Raw genomic sequence first — 21732 nt, forward strand, 5'->3', positions numbered from 1 at the left:
GTGGTATGTACTCGTAACCAGACTATCGCTGGCTAATTCCTGATTATACATGGCCATAATTCTCTACATCACACCCTTTAATTTCATACTGTACAACACCAATCCACCACATGCTATTAACTGATTGTGTTCTTTGTTGTTGCTGTTGCTCAGGAAAGAAGTTCTTCTTTAGAGGACGCGGATGGCCAAATTCAAAGAGCACAAAGAGGTTGAGTGCATCACATAAACACTGGGTTCAAATCATGGAGGAACTTTTTACTGCTTTCCTTTCCAAAGACTATCTGACATACGAGTACACCGACCATTTGTGCTGCAAAGTGGCAGATGAGGATTTGCCTGGCCTAGAGTACGACGAGACGTTCTGGGAGAATATATTCAAGAAGAAGATGCCTAAACGCCAATTGGATGAGAACGAAACCCCACCCTCACGAAAGAGAAAAAAGACGGGCATACCGAAAAGAACTCGCCGAAAGTTGTGACCGTGCACGGGAAAACGTACCTTAACGCTTATCCGTTAAACGGGCAAAAGCGTTAAGCATCCGTTAGTAATCCGTTAGAAAGTTTTCTTAAGAACGTTAGAGGCGTAAGCCCAACCGTTAGACGTTAGCATCGGGCCGTTAGAACGGATAGTGCAGCCGTTAGTAAAAGACATGTATCCGTTAGCCGTTAGCATCAGACCGTTAGACTGGACAGCATAACCGTTCGCAAACAATCTGTATCCGTTAGCGCGGCTAAAGAAGCCGTTAGGATCCGTTAGAATAAACCAGCACCCGTTAAACGGGTAACGATTCCGTTAGAATGGCATGACACGCGTTGAAGTAGAATGTGGTCGCCTAAACACAGTGTGCAACGAGAGCCTAACGGACGGTGGCTCTTGTAGTTGGCTTCCATTTAGTTCCAAAACAATCATGAGATATAACTAGGAACGCAGGAACTATCTTTACCGCGAAATCAGACAGTTTTGTAAACCAGGAACGGAAGATATCGTAGGTCCGGCTCCATGAATTAAGTCACAAAAATAAATTACGACCCGGAATAAAATCAGTAAATTCAACAGACTTCTCTCCTCCAGCGCGCTTCGGTTCCGATTTGCATATTTGTTGACTTACCATGAACTTTCCCTCACTCTACCTCAAGCATTTACTGTTTCCGGCCGCAAAATGTAATCGTTCAGTTGACCGTTGGTTAAAGGCTTGGTAAATGAGGAAACTTCAATGTTCCAAAATTTCATTCGGGCCCAGTGTGAGCGATAAGATCGATTATCCGGAACAAACGTAAACACTGCGAGTCTACTGAGTACCGCAAATTAATGCTTGACGCATCTCTATATTCAGTACGTTCGCTTGGATAAAGCCAAAATACCATCTTTTACAAGATTTAAAGCTTTTATTAACGTTATAAAATACTGACAGAAGCCGTCGTTCGGACTGCCACGCTGAAAACACTGGCAAGATTTTGGTCACGTGCTAGGCAACCAAATTCCTTCACATGTATCAAGTTACATTCGGCAGGTCTCAATTCACAGAGTGTGGGTTCAAAAATTTGCATAAAGTTGTTTACATTTCCAAGATGTGAGAAACGGCCATATTCCGGCGGGAAGTTTGATGAATATTTTGATAGCCTGTTGCCTCGTTGTATCTGACTCTGAATCAGAAGAAACCAATTTTAAACAACATGTATGTGACAAAAACAACTTTATCTGATGAAACCAGCGCCAACAAAACGCCCGTCGCTTCGAGACTCGTGAATCCAAAGGTACCGCTTTTCGCATTCTGTCAAGAAATTGAAAGCGTGATCCACAGCTGGATTAAACAGTTGCTTTAAAAAACTCTAGACAAAGTCATTGTGTAAAATAAGTATAACTGACAAAACCATTTGAGTTAAAACAATAAAAAATGTTCACCGCGACTGGCAAGTGAAATTGTTTACACGCTCGTTTAGCGACGTTAGCCTCGGACTAACTTCTCATCTCACACGATAATCATCATCGAAGGACTTGAATTCTGCGTTTGTTTATCTCGATGAGGAAGTGATAGTTTATATCACTGAGTTTTGCTTTCGGTGGAAATAAGTATACTTATGTTTGTCTCATCGACGACTGACGAAATCGGCACTTTGTGATTCTTTAAAAAAAAAAAAAACGTGCGTGTAAGACTACTAATGGTTTGGCCCGATTATGTTTTTATCGGTAGCATTGGACTGAAAGCTAAGTTATTCGTTCGTTAAAAGTCCTTAGTTGTAAACCGCCAGACAACCGTTAAACGGCTCCAGTCATCCGTTAGAACAAATTGGGCAACCGTTAGAACTTTCTCTTCATCCGTTAGGCATACTTAGTTAGCCGTTAGAACGTTAGAACAAAGCGTTAGCACGCTTAGGCACAATTAGATAACCGTTAGAACGTTAGGATAAAACGTTAGAATGCTGTGCAGGCCGTTAACTATCCGTTATCTATCCGTCCGTTAGCGACCGTTTAACGGATAAGCGTTAAGGTACGTTTTCCCGTGCACGGTCACAGTTGTTCAAGGCTGGGAAGAGAAAGAGAAAGCGCCGTAATCCGTCTTCGGTGCCTTCGTCCTCGTCCTCGTCCTCGTCCTCGTCCTCGTCTTGTTCTCCACTAAAGAAAAAGACCTTACCAGGACGTAAACCAAAGCCATCTTCATCGTCGACGCCACAGACTGAAAGGCTGAAGAAGGAGGAAGTCCTAAATACTCGGCGCCGTCTATTCAAGCCGAGTAAAAGGAAAAGAAAACAATTGTCGCCTGCAACAACTCCGTGCAAGCGTAAGCCTCCAGTGACGCCCACGATACAGATGCCCTTTAGTGATGTGTTCTCTACTGGTTGCCCAAGAGAACAATTGCTGGCAGCTAAACTCCCCCCCAGTAGACTGCATCACAACAGTACTTCAGAATAGGTTGTTGAGAGTTGCTGATGATTTCGAGTACACCGATGTTTCGAGTCTCAAGCAACGTCCCCAAGCGTGTGTAACAAAAGCTGCAGTTACGATGATTCAAACCGAGAAGAAGGCAGCCATTGAAAAGGGGATAGACCTGGACGACGAGGATAGAGGGATCGGCGTCTCCATAGGTGCACATGGAATTTTCTCTCAAGCTGGACTGAGGCACCTTGAATGGCTTGCAGAAGTGGCCGAGATGCAGCTTAATGCAAAGGAAGAAGTGAACTGGATAATGGAAGCCCCGGACAGTTTGGACAGAGAAACCAGAGAAAGTATTGTCCAGGTGCTTCAAAAGTTCCCCCTCAATCATTTGATTGCGAAAGAAGGTAAATACGCCGTTAATGTGCGAGCGTTCAGTAATTTGGCCTTGGAGAGGTACGTAGACGATACCGTGATTGACCCAGCCTTGGCAAAAATTCACCGCCAGCTTAATTTATAAGTTCGTGCTCTGTCTGCAAGTACATACTATAGTCTGGCTTGACAGTGGTGATGAAGACTTTATCGGTGAATGTTTTCGAGAAATGTTGGCCGGTGTTAACCCTGATGCTCTCAACTTGGTACTTCTTCCTGTCAACTTAAACGACATGCATTGGGGTCTTGTGGTTATCGATCTCGTGACCAAACAAGCCTACTTTGACGATGGCATTAGATGGACCTTCTCGAGAACATGGTATGTGCGTCAAATTGTGAAGAAACTTCAGTCGCAGTTTCCAAAGTGCGAGAAAGGTCTTGCAGAACACTGGCCCATGTTGCAAACGTTTCAAAGATTTGGAATGCCGAGGCAACCAACTAATGGTCAGGTTGTTGGAAGTGGTAGCTGTGGCGTGGGCGTTATCCTTTCTGCTAAGGACTTCATGAAGCGTGGTATACACCGGTTCCACCCTCCTGGTGCCTTAATTCAATGACTGTGCACAGAAATGAAATTATGAAACTACTGTTGTCGTGTTCGTGAGCCAATGCCTGTTCTGTAAAGTGTCATTAGATCCACAAGATATTCGGAAAGGTAGTCTCCTCTCTCAGTTGTATTAAGAGTGGATGTCTGTAAATATCAACCAGAGTTGGCAATAGCGAAAAACTCAAAATTCTCAAAAAAAATTCACAACATAGCCTACTGTAAACTATTGCAAGAAATACATGTTTTACTTCGATCCGATAATTTTTTTTGATATGAGGCTATGATCTTGAATTCACCGCTCCTGAACCGGGTTTTCGGTGTCTGACACCACATGTTGCAAAGAAACGGACGTTCAAAATTTTACAAGGAATGTATGGCTGCATTACAGAAAGCAAAATACTTTTCACGCTGATTACCAAAAGTGATCTGTGTTCCCCTTTTGTTCGTAGATTATGGTTTATCCTTTGAACAGGCTCCCATGTGGGGTAATGAGCGAAAAGAAAAATAGGCGAACCGGGCAAGTGGAGCTCGGTATGGGAGCTCGATTTTTTGTCTTCGCCCTAGACCCCACTTGGGAGCCTGTTTACAGGCTGCTTATGGTTTGATATATGCCAATTAAGCAAAATGTAGACAATGACGTCAGCAAAGATTCTCCTGTACATCCTATCACTAGAACCCCACACAGGGACATCTAAAAGAGAAACTTTCTCTCGGGTTCTATCTTCTTTAGGTTTTACCGTGCAAAGTAAACTTGAATAGCAAACTTTCTCAGTAAACTAACTCAGATTTGCTAACGTCGTAAGTGCCATTTCTAGACACACGGGCAGCGGCCTCGTATAGGTGTAGCTAGCTTTGCGGTGTTTGGAAATTGAATTCAGCCTTGTTCGTGCGGTTTATTTGGAGCACAATGCCTCCCTTACGAGAGAAAGAACATTATATCGCCAGAATTTAGCCCCGCGTTGTGCACGGTCCGCCGTGTTGGTCGTTTGTTGTGAGCATTCAGAGTCTGGAAACAATTGAAAAGTTGTCCCGGCTAGGCAAGTTATCTCAAGCATGAGCGTTTACAAGGCAGCTATGGCTACCTTGGCGCTAGAGTAACCCACGCGCTCAGCTAGGGTTACTTCTACTGCTAGGGTAACCCTAGCACGGTAGACAGGGCCTTATGTTTTCTTGAGAACGTGAGCGCTTGATGGCAAATTTCTTTCCCTGATAACACATTTGTGAAGCGTCATCGACTATCGGAATACTGAGATTTCGACTTTGCTTTTTACGAATAAATGGAAGTTTGATCAGTTATTCAGGAATTATTCAACAAGAGTATCAGTTCTCCGGGAACCTTATCTATAGTAAAAGTTTCGTTCGTGGTATTAAAATGGGAACGCATCGATGGCAGATACTGACAGAGGCAAAATATTTTAGCTCGATGATGTACATTTACTTTCACGGTGTTCAAGAACCTTTCAATTGTGTAAGTTTACACAAGCTGATATGTTTGGATTACTTGCGAATATTTCCACTTTTACCGTTTTGCAAGTTCATGTTTGATTTTAGGAATGCAATTGATTGGCGTTCAAAAGGGATATCTCCCCCCCTCCAAAAACAGAATAGATTGTTTTTACCATGTCGCGAAAGATAAACAAAGAAAATCGGAGCCTTCGATTGCTAGTTTCCTGAAAACGTTGTTGAAAAAGCCCTCCTAAAGAATAATTCCCTGAAACCAAAACAAACTACATATTAGGTATCGCTTTCCGGTTCCCACAGTTACTTTTCCAATGCGTCTTGTTTAAAGATAGCATTAAATTAAAATCTCGCAATAAATAAATGTTCACACTTAAGGATTATGACACATTCGCGTAAAAATTGACGCCCCACGTCAAACAGAAACGAGTATCAGAAGCGCTTCAATTACACTAGAATGTTCAAAGTAGCTGGATATCATGCTGAGATTGGTGGCAAATTGCCCCCTATCTCAGCGGGAACCAGAGGTCTTTTGTGGTTGCTAAGAACCTCTGGCTCATTATTGAGTGAGTGTCACCTGAAGTTTTCTGCAAATCGACAACATAGAATCGAAATTGCTCCAGAGTCGACAAATTAAGCCTGCCGCACACTTGAGGAAAGAGCTGAGCAAACTGCCTCGCGAGGCAATCAGCTTAGCTGTTTCCTCAAGTGTGCGGTAAGTTTTCGTGAGACTTTTGCCTCGCGAGACGAAATCTCAAATATCAAACATGATAGATATTTTCCTCACTGCTACGCGAGGCGAAAAACCCGCGAAAACGCAACCGCACACGTGATGAAACAGCTGAGTTAATCGCCCCGTGAGGCAGTTTGCTCAGCTCTTTCCTCAAGTGTGCGGCAGGCTTAAGAGGACAAGCTAATTGCTTAACCATTGCTATAATTTACTTTTTAAAAATGTGCTTGGTTGACCAGGAGTCTCAAGTTACTTCGGGAAAAAATTCTAAACTTTAATAACTGCCCTTTGGGGAAATAACCGAGCGAAAAGCTCTCTCAGTTCAAATATCAATGGGTAACTTTGCAAGCATTTGTGTCCTTTCATCTTTGACGATGAATCACCATCATTTAACGTTTCTCGCCAAATGTTAGAGGACCGCTTTGTTGGGTTTCCAGGTATTTTTTTTTTTTTTGTAAAGGACCCATTCTTCATACCGGGATTCCCAGCGCATCTAAAAATTTGTCACAAATCGAATATGGTCACATTTTCGTAAAGCAAAAAACAGCTCGCAAATTATGTAAATGAGATTACGGTCTGGCAACTTTAATTTTCAACTAAAGCATCCGAACAAATCAAAGGTCCTTAAGAAGCTACACAACGATTTGGAGACACTAGTAACAATATTTTAAGTGTTTTGTTAAAATGTTCTTGTTGTGTGCCCCTGTTTAATTCATACTCGAGTACCGCCTGCCTAACTTTAGCTAAGGCGGCGTAGTTACCCTCTTTTAATCTGCCATAGTAACTTAATCCCGCGGAGTTACTCCTCGTGGCGACGCTCAACAAAGTTTTATGAGGAAGACTTCGCCAAAAACTTAACATTTTAGTACCCACAGTCAAGCTGGCTCGCAACATTTTCCAGCATATTTTCTAGCACTTACACTTTGACGTATCAATACTACCACTCTTTATCGGTTCCGATACCACAACAACGTGTAGGTAATTTTCTCAAAATACATCACCATAGCAACAGTATAACCTCTTTGTAAAGGATATCGAACAAAGGAACAGTTTTTGATTAGATCAGTTATCAATTACTTTGTGTGCCTAGTTACGATCGTAGTTACAATGTTTATCTGTTTTCCTATTGGTTTGTAATCGAATCTTTTAGCGTCACCACGCGCATATAAAAGCTAAGTTAGCGTCCCTTTAAGCCAGAGTTTCGCAAGATTTCGCCTTGAATAGCAGCACCTTCGTTCTTTCGTACTAAACCTTTGGCTCAAGCGGGACCGATATGTAAGTGATTTTGTTAGTTTTATTTCAATGTGTTTAAGTTTACTTTTCACCTTGGGCGTTAGCGTACATATGTACTGTGTTGTACAATAGTACAACTAATTATCTTGAAATCAAAGAGTAATTTGAAAGAATAAGACGCTTAGACAGCTACGCCCACAATTTCAGTCTTTGGGCTGTTAATCAGCCGCAAATGTTCATTGTGTAGCCGACCTTTAAATCTCGAGTAGTTTTAATTTAGCCTTTTATGTTTTGTTTATGTTAATTTACGTTTAATTGTTGTTATTTTAATCGCGTTATCGACATAGGCACGTAAAGCGTTTCTTTTATGCCTTACGCACGAATTCAAGTTGATTCATACTTTCGTTATTGCATTATTGTAATTTCAGTTTACGATCGTGATCGTGATCGTGATCGTGATCGTGATTGTCTTCGTCTCTCAATAAACACCGTTAACCGTCATCTTGGTTTTCGTGGTTTTGCGTCAACGACCTGTAAAATAGTCCCAACACCAGCGACACCTTGCAAAAACGCCTTAGCGACACCCCTCGAAGTCTCGTCTTTCGTCGCAAATGTTACACTCTTAAAGGGGAAGTATCATAGGATTTTTTGGTATCTTTTGTTAAAAATGATAAAATAAGACTTTCAATCAGCTGCCAAATGATTCGAGAATAACGAGAGGAAAGAAATCAACTCAATTCTTGAAAGGAACAACTCGTGATCTGTTCTAACCCATTTTGGAAACAAAAATGCGAGAACTTGAAAAACATTAGCCTAACATTTCTCAACTTTCAATCCATACCGGCCTACTCTGTCTCTGGTCAGAGGCACTAATCGACAGTTTTACTGCACTGTGGTGATAATTTATAACAAACTTGGCAATTGTTTCTTTGTTTCTGCTGAGAGACAAACGTTTTTGGGTTTTGAAATGACAGCAAATTTGCGTGATACTTCCCCTTTAAGAACATCCTACATTTAAGCCGTAAGCGGCTATAGCTCGCAGACTCTTATTTTTTTTTATTAAAGGATTGTGATTAGCTTGTCTGGACACAGTTTTTTGCAACGTTATAAAAGTAGGGATACACAGCAACCTTAATTTTTTGGAAATTCAACATAAAACTAAAGAGGGAAACATAATTAGCTCAAAGTGATCCGTCGCTGTGATCAGTAAACAGTGATCTAATAGATTGACTAATGGAGTCAAACACTTCAATCATAGCTTTAAAGATGAAGCACCTTTAACCTGGCACGCGGTATCCATATCCAGACATACCGCCTGCATACTTTGTTCACAATAAAACTCATTTTTATGAGAAAAATGCATTTGGTTTGACTTCTAGAACTATTCTAGGAATCTTATGGAATTTATTAATCCTGCTTCACACCTTACAAAGCTAAAAATAAGCTTGCACTCTTAATTTACTAGCTACAGAATTATGAAAAATGCTCTCTTGATAATTCACAAGAGAAAGTTCATAAATCAGATACAATGCTTAAACGGCTGAAGATTGGCATCTTCTTGATTCCTCCTCTGAAGCCTAAAAAGAAAAACAACAAACAAAATTAAAATCAACAGTACAACCGAAGAGAAGTATGCAAGAAACCCATTTTAAACAGGCACTGAAATAAACAAACAACAAGTAGAAAATGATCACGTGCCTGTCATCTGCGTTTGTTATATCTATGATATCCGTTAAAAAAAAAAAACCTGATTTCAAGCAGCTTAGTTCGCTGTCTTTGAAACTTGTTGTGTTAACTGGATATAAATAGCTATTATTATCCATCTGTCATTGGTGTTAATGAATTAATCCACCAGTAATAGTTCCGAAACTTAAAGACTTCTCAACAATCTAGTTGCCTACACTTCTTCCTGTATTTATAAACTTTTCACTTTTGTGACTTTTTTTTATAATAAAAAAAAAAATTCCTTCCAGATTTCTACTCAGGGTAGCTCGTTCGGCCACATCCGCTCGATGACACATTGCAATTGTGAAGGATGCTGTTTCATTAAAAAAAAAAAAACCTAAATATAGGTTAATATTTGCTTCGGGGCGATTTTTTTTTCTTTTGTAAGTTGACTATGGTTATGGAATTCCGATTGAAGACTGTGAGCTCATTGTTTTACGTTGATATCTCAATTAGGGGAATCGTTTCTTGCCAACGATCACTACAAAAGGACAATCGCGCTTAGTGTTTTCAAGAAGCATTATCGTGTTGAGGACTTGGACACTTACATCAATAAAATGATTTTACAAAAAACCGTCTAATCTGGAATAAGACTTGACTCAAGTAATTTACTTATTCCAGAACACGTCTTATAAACCTGACGCTTACTCAGTTATCAGAATGTTTAACTAAAAAAATGATTTTACCATCTTGAGTCGAGACAAAGTTGACATTTTCCTGCAACACCTCAATAGTCAACAACCAACGATCCGCTTCACAATGGAAACTGAGACCAACAACACCATACCCTTTCTTGACACGTTGGTAACTAGAGATTCGGATGGCTACCTCTCTACCAGTGTTTACAGAAAGCCTACACACACTGACCAATACCTAGCGTATGATTCACACCACCCGCAATCTGTAAAACGCGGTATTGTCAAGTGCCTGTACGATAGATCGAAACACCTCATAACTAAACCATCAGTTATCTCGCAAGAAAAGAAACACCTCTCATCAGTTCTTGTTTCTAACGGTTATCCGTTTTCGTTTGTGAAAAACATTACGAAAACAAAGAAACAAACAGCCACAAAAGAACCAGCGCCTGAAATTAAATCTACTGCGGTGCTACCATACGTCAAAGGGTTATCAGAGGCTCTTCGCCGTTGCCTACAACAGCAAGGCATACGGACAGTTTTCAGATCTGACACAACACTTAGATCACACCTAGTGCGACCTAAGGACACTGTCGACCCTGCAAAACAAGATGGAGTAGTCTACAAGATTCCCTGTGAGTGTGGCAAGGTCTATATTGGAGAGACGGGAAGATCTATGCATGAAAGGATTAAGGAACACGATAGAGACATACGGCTTGCTCGAACCCAATCCTCCGCCGTTTCAGAACACAGCAATGCGACGGGCCACTATCCGCTCTGGGATGAGGTTAAGTTTATTGACCGAGACCCACATTGGTACACCCGTAGGGTTAAAGAGGCTATTCACATAAGACTTCACCCTGACAACATCAATAGGGATAATGGAATTGAAATTCCGGAAGCGTGGATGCCCACGATCAAACTACACAGCAACCGATCGGTACCAAGGCGGACGGCCGAGGGAACAATTTCTAGTCTGAACGACGAGGATCGAAATCCTCCAATCGACAACAGCCTAAGAGAGGATCGAAACGCACCAATCAACACAAACCAAGGTGCTACTTATACTGTCACGCAATCAGTCGACACCATCGCCTGATGAAGACCAGCAGTATAGCGGTCGAAACGTCGCGATCCACATCTTTGTGACTCAATCGTGAGACAAACGATTAACTCATCTATCATTTTAAACCACGATGACAAACACCTTTCATAATAATGATTTTTCATACGTCATCTTCAGTTTTCCAAGATCCCTTTCAGAAACATTAACAGGGATATCATAGTACGCTACCAAAGTTTGATTAGTGCTGATTTGTTTAGCAGAAGCAGAAGCCCATCCCTCCAATTTAGCCGGCCTAGTTTCGCTTTCAAATGGCTTTACACCAGAAATAGCACTGTTGAATTCGAGATTCTTAGGCCATTCAGGCCTTTGAAAAACGATTTTCACCTATATGAGCTGAACGTTTGTGTTTCCTGAAAACATGTTGTAAATCCCTTATGCAATACAATGATAACAAGACTCAAATGACAACGAACATTTATCGACATGAATAAATGAAATTGAAAAAAAAGTTCTGAAATTCTTCCTAACGATCTTCCCTTTGTTTGTTTCTGTACGTTCTTTGACGATTAATGACCTTCGTGTGTAGTCGCAGACCATTTCTGATAATCACCGTTCCAAGAAAGGGAAGTTTGCCGCATCTTGAACAAGCGGACGGAGTTGCTATGGGCGGGCTCGCCACTCGGGCCATTCATGGCAAATGACTTTATGTGCAATATCGAAGAACAACTGATAAACTAAAACAAGATGCCTGCTTCCTATAAACGCTATGTCGATTACACCCTCAGAAAAATGGCGAATGTTTCATTTACCCGACTCTGAATTCTTGTCAACACTGAATGAAATCCACCCCTCAGTCAGTTTCACAATGGAACTGGAAGACAACGGCAAACTTCCCTTTCTTGGAATGGTGATTATCAGAAATGGTCCGCGACTAGGCTAGAAGGTCTACAGGAAACCAACCGATACTGGGCTTTTACTGCACCGTACCAAAGCCATGTTGATGTGAACTAGTACAATCATTCTCTGCTGAAAACAATGTTAAATGGGGCGTTCAAACCGTCTCTTCGAATTGGCATTTTTTCCATCAGGAATGTGAACGTCTTAAAGGGATTTTTGATCGCTTGCATTATTCTGAAACCTCGTAGAGAACACCATCAGATATTTTATTGAAACGGAAGTTACTGAGATTGCGTGTTAGAAACAACGGGTATCCGGCGAACGTGATGCTCCCGTCAGAAACCTCTTACCTTTCAAAGATCAGAAAGCAGCGAACGCTGTAAGACACCAACTTAGTGATCTCATCCGAAAGATTGATGTTGATGTCCATCCTGTCTACACCAGTCAGAAGATCAAAGGAAAAATCAGAACAAAGGAACATAAACCTCCAATTATGAATCAACAAAACGTTGCTTATTATTTCAAGTGTGGTCTGCGCGATGCAGACTATGTTGGCTTCACTAATCGACACTTCAGACTTGAACGTGTGGAGGAATACAAACGATACATAATCGGTAATTACCTAAAGGATGACCTTGGAAAGGATCCAGAGACCATTGCAAGCAACTTTAAGATCCTAATAAATTGCCAGAGCAAACTCGACTGCTTGATCTTCGAGATGTGCTTTATTCGCGACCTAAAGCCGAAACTGAATAAACAATGCGACTCGATCCCTTCGAAGTTATTTGTTGAATTATTTCACTTTTAAACACTTTTAATTGTTTTTAGGGTTCCTGTTTTATCATCCACGCAATTATTTTCTTGTATTGTTTCGATCATGTAGATATCTTGGAGCTTTTAGTCAGTATCTCATTAGTCCCACATAACCACATGCTAATTTTACTTCTTACCTTGAACTTTATAATGTCCGTCGGAGGGTCGAAACGCCGTTTTTTTTTAACATTAACTTTTATTTCTAATTAAGGTCTCATTGCCAAAACACGTTAAGGGCAGCAACGATTTTCTTTAATGGCTCTCTAGCTTTTACCAAAGAGTAACACAGGGAAGCTACTCTTAAACCCAAAGGTTAATAAAGATATGATAAAGATGATGAGGATTATGGGCAAAAAGCGTTTACATATTATTGTATGGTTAATTTTACTCATTAGCAACTGATAAGCTTACAAGGAAAACCTAAATATGAGATACGAAGTAATGTATCAAACACGAGAAATTGTGTTTCATCAGACATCCAAACACTAAGAAGTAGGTTGAAAAATCAAGGCGCAGCCGGAGTATTTTTCTTTTGAAGACGTCGAAGTGTTTGGATATCTGATGAAAACACACTTTCGAGTATTTGATATGGCTTCTCAAATGATCAATAATTCTTAGAGAAATTCAAAGGTAACACTAGCAAAATTTTATTATAATTACGAACATATATTTTCTTTGTTTTCTCTTAACACATTGCGGAAACTTTTGACAAATATCAGGGGCATCCAACGACAGTCTTCTCTCAGATCCTTTAAATGCTATTTTAGGCTATCTGGAGTGCCTTTAAAGCTCTATAGGATCATTTTAGGCCGCGCTATAATATTGTTATCTGTTCGGTCATTCTAGACGAACTTGAGTCTTTTCGAAAATACTAAAGCATTTTTGCCCATTTCCCGAAAACCTTAGGTCTTATTTCCTTTCCGAAAATCTTAGCTGACCTTTTTTCGGTACCCGAAACCACATTTTTTATCAATCCGAAAACACTAGGCCTCAAATTTTCTATATCACGAACGTTCGTGGTGAAAATTCCCTTTAGAAAATTGTACGGGATTTAGGGCTTTCCGAACAGATAATTTACCGAAATGATCCATTGGGTGCCCCTGAAATATCTATCAAAATTTATTTTATTTACAAGAGAAAAGATGTCTTATCAACAAGAGACCTTCCGAAGGCGAAAATCTATTTTGTCAAAGCTTGAGATTACTCACCCGCTGACTCCAATGAGTCAGAAAACCGAACTACTGTAAACATACTGACTGCAGAGTTTCTTCCCAATAAAACTCATTTTATTAGAACAATGCATTTGGTTTGACTTCTAGAATAATTCTACGAATATACTGAATCTTAAAATGGCATCTTAATTCACTGGTACGGCTTCAAACCTTACAAAATTAAAAATGTGCTTGCGCTCTTTACTAACTACAGGATTATGAAAAATGCTCCCTTGATATTTCACATGAATAAGTTCATAAATCGGAGACAAAGCTTCACCGTCTGAAGGTTGGCATCTTATTCCTCCTCTGAAGCCTAACAATGAAAATAGCAAACGAAATTAAAATCAACAATACAACAGAAGAGAAGCATGCCTTGAAACCCATGATAAACACACACTGAAATAAACAAAACTACAAGTAGAAAATGATCACATGCCTGCCATCTGTGTTTATTATGTTGGCTTTGTGAGTCAATTGTTTCCAAAAAAAAAAAAAACACCGATACTCTATTTCGAGCAGTTTAGTTCACTATGTTTTAAACCTGTGCTGTTAACTCAATATAAATGTTGTTGTTGTTGTTGTTTTTTTTTTTCATCTTTGGTGTTAATGAATCAAGAAAACAACTTTTCTAATTGCCCACACATCTCCCTGTGTTTATAAAATTTTCATTTCAGTGACATTTTTATAATAAAATAAACACACAAACAAACAAACGAATGATAATTCCTTCCAGATTCCGTCTCAAGATAGCTAATTCAGCCACATCACTCAATAAAACAGTTCAATTGTGAAAGATGCTGTTTTATTAAAATAAAAATCGTAAATATAGGTAAATATTAGCCGCAGAGAGACTTTTTTTCTGCTGTAATATAAGTTGATTATGTTTATGGAATACCGATTGGAGACTGTGAGCTCATTGTTTTATGTGGATCTCTCAATTAGGAGAAATAGTTTCTCGCCAACTCAGTTTCACAAGAAAAGGACAACCGCGCCTTAAGTGTTTTCAAGAAGCAATGTTGTGCTAGGTACCTGGAAACTTACATCAATAAAATTATCAGTTTACAAAAAGGAAAACTCCTCACATCTGGAATAAGACTTCACTCAAGTAATTTACCAATTCGGATTTTACCTTATTGCAGAACACGTTTTATGAATCTGACACCAACTCATTTATCAGAATATTTAACCAGAAAACTGATTTTTCATACGTGATCTTCAGTTTATCAAGATCCCTCTCAGAAATTTAATAGGGATTCATAGTACGTACGCTAACAAATTTTAACTTGTTCCGATTTGTTTAGCTGAACATTTTAGAAACAGAAACCCATCCCTCCTAATTTAGCCGGCCTAGTTTCGCTTTCTAAATAACATGGATCAATTTCCCGTTTTACTAAAGTTTCTAATGTTTTTACAACGAAAATGCACTGTTGAAATCGAGATTCTTGGGCCATTGAGGTTTTTGAAAAAAAGGTTTTCACCGACATGAGCTTAACGCTTTCGTTTCCAGAAAACATGCTGTAAATCCCTTCATCGATATAATGATAACAAGTAGCAAATGACAACGAATATTTATCCACATGTATAAAGGAAATTGACAAAAAAGTTCTGAGATTCTTCCCAATGATCTTCTCTTTCGTTTGTTTCCGTATGTTCTCTGACGCTTAATGATTTTAAAAAGGTATTGGAAGTTATAAAACTAGTCACCTACCAAGATCGTCGACACATGGTTCATTTTTGAAGGCTTGATATCATCCGCCTTTGTTCCTCTCTCACTCCTTCTTCTTGAACACCTCTTCAGCCTTCTGAAACGTCTTCGTCTTCTTTTTTGTGGTCGATCAAAGGCCTCCCCGTTTTCCATCAGAATGCATATCAGAAGCAACCAAAAAGTCAACAGGATAAAGACACGCTTTGAATCCATGCTTGAGTTTTAATTTGAAGAACGTGCAAAGCGCAGTTTACTCCCTGGCACTACGAATTCTGTAGTTGTTTTCAACGTGGGCAGTGATGGTTGCACACGGTTGGCAAAGCATGCTGTGGTGACTTGTCTGCTTTATTAGCTCAGTTGGAACAAACCTTCGTGCTGTGCGGGTGAAGGTCATTTTCTCGACAACATAGATCACTATAGCAACACTACAACCTCTAAAGATCAGCCTACATTTTAGCTTTAATTGGCTATAGCTCGCTGAGCATTATTATTATTATTATTATTATTATTATTATTATTATTATTATTATTATTATTATTATTTTGGATTGTAATTAGCATGTTTGGATACGTATGTTTTTATTTAGTTTTTTTTGCAAAAGCTAAAAAGTAGGGGTTCAAAGCCACCTTAAATTTTCGGAAATTTAAGATAAAAGTAAAGAAAGGAAACACAATTATTCCAAACTGATACATGATCCGCCACGTACTCAGTGATCTAAATATAATGACTAATGGTGTTAAACACTTCAATCATAGCATTAAAGATGCAGCACCTTTAACCTGGTACGCAATATCATGCATTTCGTTCGACTTCTAGAACTATTCAAGGACTATATATAATCTTAAGTTTGCGTCTTAATTCATTGATCCGGCTTCGCAGCTTACAAAATTGAAAAATGAGCATGCACTCTTTTACTAGCTACAGAATTACGAAACATGCTCCCTTGATAATTCACAGGAGAAAGTTCATAAATGAGAGACAATGCTTTAACGTCTGAAGATTGGCATCTTATTCCTCCTCTGAAGACCAACAAGGAAAAGAACGAACGAAATTAAAATCAACAGTACAACAGAAGAGAAAGCATGCAAGAATCTCATGTTAGACACACGGTGAAATAAACAAACTACAAGTAGAAAATGATCATATGCCTGTCAGCTTTGTGAGCCTATTGCAAGGATCTTTGATATCCGTTTAAAAAAAAAAAAAAAAAAAAACAAGTTGACTATGTTTATGTAATACTGATTGAAGACTGTGAGCTCATTGCTTTATGTTGATATTTCTCGCCAACGATCACTACAAACGGACAATCGCGCTTAGTGTTTTCAAGAAGCAATTTTGCGCTGAGTACTTGCACACTTACATCAATAAAATAATTTTACAAAAAGACAAACCCCTCAAATCTGGAATAAGACTTGACTCAAGTAATTTTCCACTTCGAATTTTAGCTCTTTCTAGAACACGTCTTATGAACCTGCCCTTGGCAACTCAATTATCACAATGACTTTAACAAAAAAAAAGATTTTTCACACATCTCTTCGGTTTTCCGAGATCCGTTTCAGAAAATTTAACTGGGATCCATAACACGCACGCTTCCAAAGTTCAGTTTGTTCCGATTTGTTTAGCTGCACATTTAAGAAACAGAACCCCCCCCCCCCCCCCCTCCAATTTATCCGGCCTAGTTTCGCTTTCTGAACGACACGGGTCAATGTTTGGTGTTACGAAAGTTTCAAATGGCTTTCACGCCTTTGAAAAAAGATTTTTATAGACGTGAGCTGAAAAAGTTCTGAAATTCTTCCTAACGATCTTCCCTTTTGTTTGTTTCTGTACGTTCTCTGACGATTAATAATTTTAAAAAGGTTTGAGAAGTTATAAAACTGGTCACCTACCAAGAATGTCGACACATGGTTCATGTCTAAAGGCTTGATTGTCATCTGCCTTTGGCTATTGACAGATAGATTTAAACACTTCAATCATAGCTTTAAAGATTAAGCACCTTTAACCTGGTATGTAGAATCTATTAAGGATACCATTTGTAGGGAAAGCAATGGTACATTGACTTAAAAGATACAAATGGTTCTATTTGTTTTTACTGATACTGGCATAATTTTTAGTAAAGAAAAGTTTTGGATCAAATTCACGTTCTCAATTCCTGAGATTATTTTTCTTCTTTCGTGAGATCAACAAGTGAAACTGATTAACTGCGAAAACCTATACGACTGTGGAAATTGCAGTTTTGGGAGGTTTGAGATTGTGAAGGAAATAGTTAGCCTGAATTAAGTAAAGGGCAAGCCATGCTGATCACTTAAACACGAGGAAGAGTTGCTTTCGTCCGATTTCTACCGACACATCGAAAAGTGGGTTTAAAAAACGAGGCGCAGTCGACTTTTTTTAACCATCTTCGAGGTGTTTGGTAATCGTATGTAACGCTCCTTCGAGTGTTACATATAGCCCCTTAGACAATTAATAATTCTTTTACCAAATGATTATATTTTCAAAGCGTTTTAAGGACAGTGATTTCCTTTAATGTCTCTTTGTGAAATATTCGTGTTCAGAGCTACTGTATAATGTAGCTTTGTCTGAAGAGTAACACAGAGAAGTACTGTTTAGTAGCTTCCATTTGAATGGCCACACATTAGGATTTTGTATACATATAAGATTAAACTGAAACCAACGCCATACGGGAGAATAGGTTCAAAGGGTTCATACGAATAAAATTCACCCACAGATCGTGCGTGAAAAACTATAAAGGCAAAAAAATCTATTCCACGAATTAAACCCATATATACTAACATAGTTTGTGTAGTTTGGTCAGTACAGAAAAAGAGTATACAGTACATTAAAAGAGTATATTGAAATAGAACAAAAAGTTAAACGGTTGCTCCAAAAAACTCCTGACGTTATTACATGGCATTACACTGGTTGTGGACAAAACGCGTTCACATATTAGTGTGTGGTTAATTTAACTCATTAGCAACTGGTGATATTACAAAGAAAATCAACATATGATATACTAAATATCTATAAAAATTTATCTTACTTATAAAAGGCCTTCACTGACGGCGAAAATCTCGTTTATCAAAGTCGTTCCTATGGTAGAACCAGCGAGTGCCATGTGCTGTAGTACAAATGAATATTAGCAAGCAGGGCCTCACAAAAGTATTGGAAACTGTACATATTACGCCTAAGTCTATCTTGGACGGGCAAATTAAGAATATGGACTACGAAAGAAAGCAAGACAAAGTGCAAACAAACGACAGAGTTTAAAAGAAGAAAGAGACCACTCTCCGAAATCCGCTCAAGCAAGAATGTACTTTTAGAACCTAGAGAGTGAACTGTTTATGAATCTGGAAGTGCTCTATCTTTGGAACCATAAGTTTTAAATGCATGTAACTGTGCCACATTGAAAATCATGTCCCTCTATTTCGCAGCAGGCCAAAAAACATTAAAAAGTTTAATGCAAATTTCACATTATACTTTTTGTGATATTTGGTACAGAAACAAATTGTGGGGGGAAGAAAGCCGAGCTTGTGGAATTAGCAGCAAATTGAAACAACACTGGTGAAGCGTTTACGAAATTTGTCTTGCCAAAATTTGACATCAATGAACACGCAAGCAGCGTTAACAGATTCCACATAACAAAATTTGGCAATGAAGGTATTCTTTACAGAGATGGCAACCAACTGGAGACAGGGTAACTGATTGAATATTTAAGAGCCGTCCTCTGTAAATATCGACTATCGTCGTTTGGACGAGAAAAAATGAAATCCCTCAAACTTTCTCAGAAGAATGGTCTATATAAGTGATTCACATAAATACAACTTTCAGCTCAGTTCGATTCGTATTTTAGCTGTAATGCGACCATCTTGGTTTTACCGCTCTGAGAGGGCTTTCAGCGGCCATTTTAGGCCACACTTTTAAGAATTTGCCTTACAAAGAAAGCGTTACAAATCCGAACAAAATCTCATTATTCCAGGCAAGCAAATGTTTGTTGTTGTGTTGAGAAGCTTTTTTGGGAATTTGATCGAAATCTGATTTTTTTACAAAATTTTTAATTTCTTCCCTATTGAACTACTCTTCCAGTGCCCAAAAAATGGCCGAGTTTAAAGGAAAATATCGCTAAAGATACATTAGTTGGCATCCTAAAACAGCATCCCAGTTAAAGAGCAATGTCTCATCTGTAAGAATATGCAAAAAAATTCTTGGGCAGTTAAAAAGAGAAAATCGAAGAAGTAGAAGTTTTAACTGTACTTTTGTCAACAAACACCGCCTTCGTAATTAGCATAACAACATAAAAATAACGATTTACTAAGAAAATAATGATAAATTCCACTTACCTCGTGAAATATCGAGAACTGGATATTTCAAAATGTATCAATTTATAGCTTCAGTTGGATACAGCCGCATTTTTGATGATTTGTTGTGCGAAATCACTGTAATACACTGCAGCCGTTAAACTGAGTTGAATTCTTCAAAGTCCGTCATGACAACCATCGGCCGAAAAATATCCTTCCGCCCATAAGCTGCCGTGTGCAAGGTGTCAAATATTTCTTTGTTATCCTTAATGACCAAAACTTCTTTCAGCAACCATTTAAATCCTGCTTTTAACTGGAGATTCTCGTCAAGAAATCGTTTATGTTCCGTTGACCTTCCGCCGTGATTAAACGACAAGATTGCGTTACAGAAACACGCGCACATCCAGACGGGTTGGGGTGGGGGTGGGGAGGGAACAAAAATGGAACAGCTCCTAAATTAAAAAAAAAAAAGGGCCATTCAAGATTACTGTCAAAGCTATTTCATGCATTTCGGGTACTAAATAGGAGAATGCTGTCCCAGAATAATGTGGAATATGATATGTGTTCTATTTCTTTGGTTGGGGCGTGGGAGGGGGTGTGGGGGGGGGGGGGGGGGGGTTGGCAAGTAAAACACTAATTTCAGCATCAGTTGATCGTTCCTCTTCTGTTTAGGGTTCATACATGTTCCGAACTATCCCAAGCTCACTGACAGCTATATATTTGTAATATTAGGTAACAGTGAAAAAGTTATATTCACCGGCAAGTAAAATTAATATGAGGGTTTGTATGGGAATACATGCAAATTAACAGCTTACATAGAATTCCAATAAAAAGCGACTTACTTACTTGTTTTCTTTGTGTGTGTGGGTGTGTGTGTATAACACTTGCCTGTTTGTGTTTTGGAACGTTGTCATAGCGTTTACCATTACGAGGACTTGGAGCCAGAAAAACTACTAAATCTGAACATCGTTGGAAATGCTATCAAATATTACGAAGGGCAACCGACTGACAAATAGAACACAACAGCTAATAGTAAGTGGCATTTATTGAGGGTGGAAAAGGTTTTTTTTGCGACGCGTGATGGCCCATAAATAAGCAACGTGACGGGTGATGGAACCCGTGCGTGATGCGGGACAAACATCACAACGAGATGCGTGATTTTCTCTTTTACGAGCGCGTGACGCGTGATTTACCAATTAGATTTACATGATAAGTGAACTTTCTTTGACCTTAATGTCACGATAGACAAGAAGGGAATAAGACAGTATAAGGTAGGATTCACCTTTCAGGGTAAATTCAGCATTTTGTTCCTACAAGCAAGTCGTCTTTATACATGTATCTCTAATAAAATCAATTAACACACAATCAATCTAAGAGGATGTTGCATGCAATACAATTTTCAATAATGCGTCCTCGGATAGTTTGAAATCTTACATTATTAGCTTAGTGCACTTACTTACGTGATGCGTAATTGCTTTAAAAAGGTTTTCGGTGATGCGTGATTTAATTTAACTTAAACGTGATGCGCGATTGCTACTCCCCCCACCCCCCCCCCCCTCCCCCCTTTGTCACCCTCTTTATTGTAAACCCATATGTCTTAAATATTTGTTGCTGCTCTTTTGTTTTTACATTAGATAATGGAATGAGCCTGAGGCTCATGCAGTTAATGTCCTGATGAAACGCAGCTGCATGTTTGCACAAGATTGCAAAGCAGCTGCATGTATGGTGCTTTCCGCGATCTTGGGATATTTGCAATATCTCAGAGAAATCAAAATATTCGCACATCATGCGAAGCATATTTTCACTTAGCCTTTTAAAGCCGTTTGACGCATTTAAGGTACAAAGGTTGAATGAGACATAAACAATTGGATGCATTAGCTGGCAGTTTTCGAGAATATTTGTTCGGGTTGAGGAGTAGGCAGCTTGATCCTCAGCGGCAGTCGTGTCGTCTTCGATGATCTCTTCGTGTTTGTTTTTCAGCTTTGTAGCCATCCTTGAGAAAAAGGATGTAACTTGCTGCGGAGTCAGGAACTCATCTATGGTGAAACCGCCTATTTCCACCTTCATCCCTTGCATACCGCATCCCTTGTGCGACCGGCTTCGCGTTTTTGATCA

General features: G+C 39.2%; 1 protein-coding gene, 1 long non-coding RNA gene and 1 pseudogene across 2 annotated transcripts in view; 2 read left to right on the forward strand and 1 right to left on the reverse strand.

Annotated features, from left to right (window-relative positions):
* The first annotated feature begins 2381 nt into the window (after nt 1-2381).
* Nucleotides 2382-5197, forward strand: LOC146459315 (uncharacterized; annotated as a pseudogene).
* A 6418-nt stretch (nt 5198-11615) lies between these two features.
* LOC146459316 (uncharacterized) overlaps nt 11616-21732 on the forward strand; it is a 329226-nt gene continuing 319109 nt past the window's right edge. Inside the window, exon 1 of the mRNA XM_085089684.1 lies at nt 11616-11787. Coding sequence (XP_084945810.1) covers nt 11731-11787 — 57 coding nt within the window. The 5' untranslated portion in view covers nt 11616-11730. The remainder of the gene's footprint in view (nt 11788-21732) is intronic.
* Nucleotides 12434-16942, reverse strand: LOC146459317 (uncharacterized). Its single transcript, XR_014857984.1, has 2 exons — nt 15328-16942; nt 12434-13932 (listed from the first exon to the last, which is right to left on the reverse strand). It is a non-coding gene; the product is annotated as an uncharacterized LOC146459317 (long non-coding RNA).

Source organism: Pavona decussata, unplaced genomic scaffold (genome assembly GCF_977016875.1).
Source record: "Pavona decussata unplaced genomic scaffold, jaPavDecu1.1 SCAFFOLD_220, whole genome shotgun sequence".
NCBI classification, from domain to species: Eukaryota; Metazoa; Cnidaria; class Anthozoa; order Scleractinia; family Agariciidae; genus Pavona; species Pavona decussata.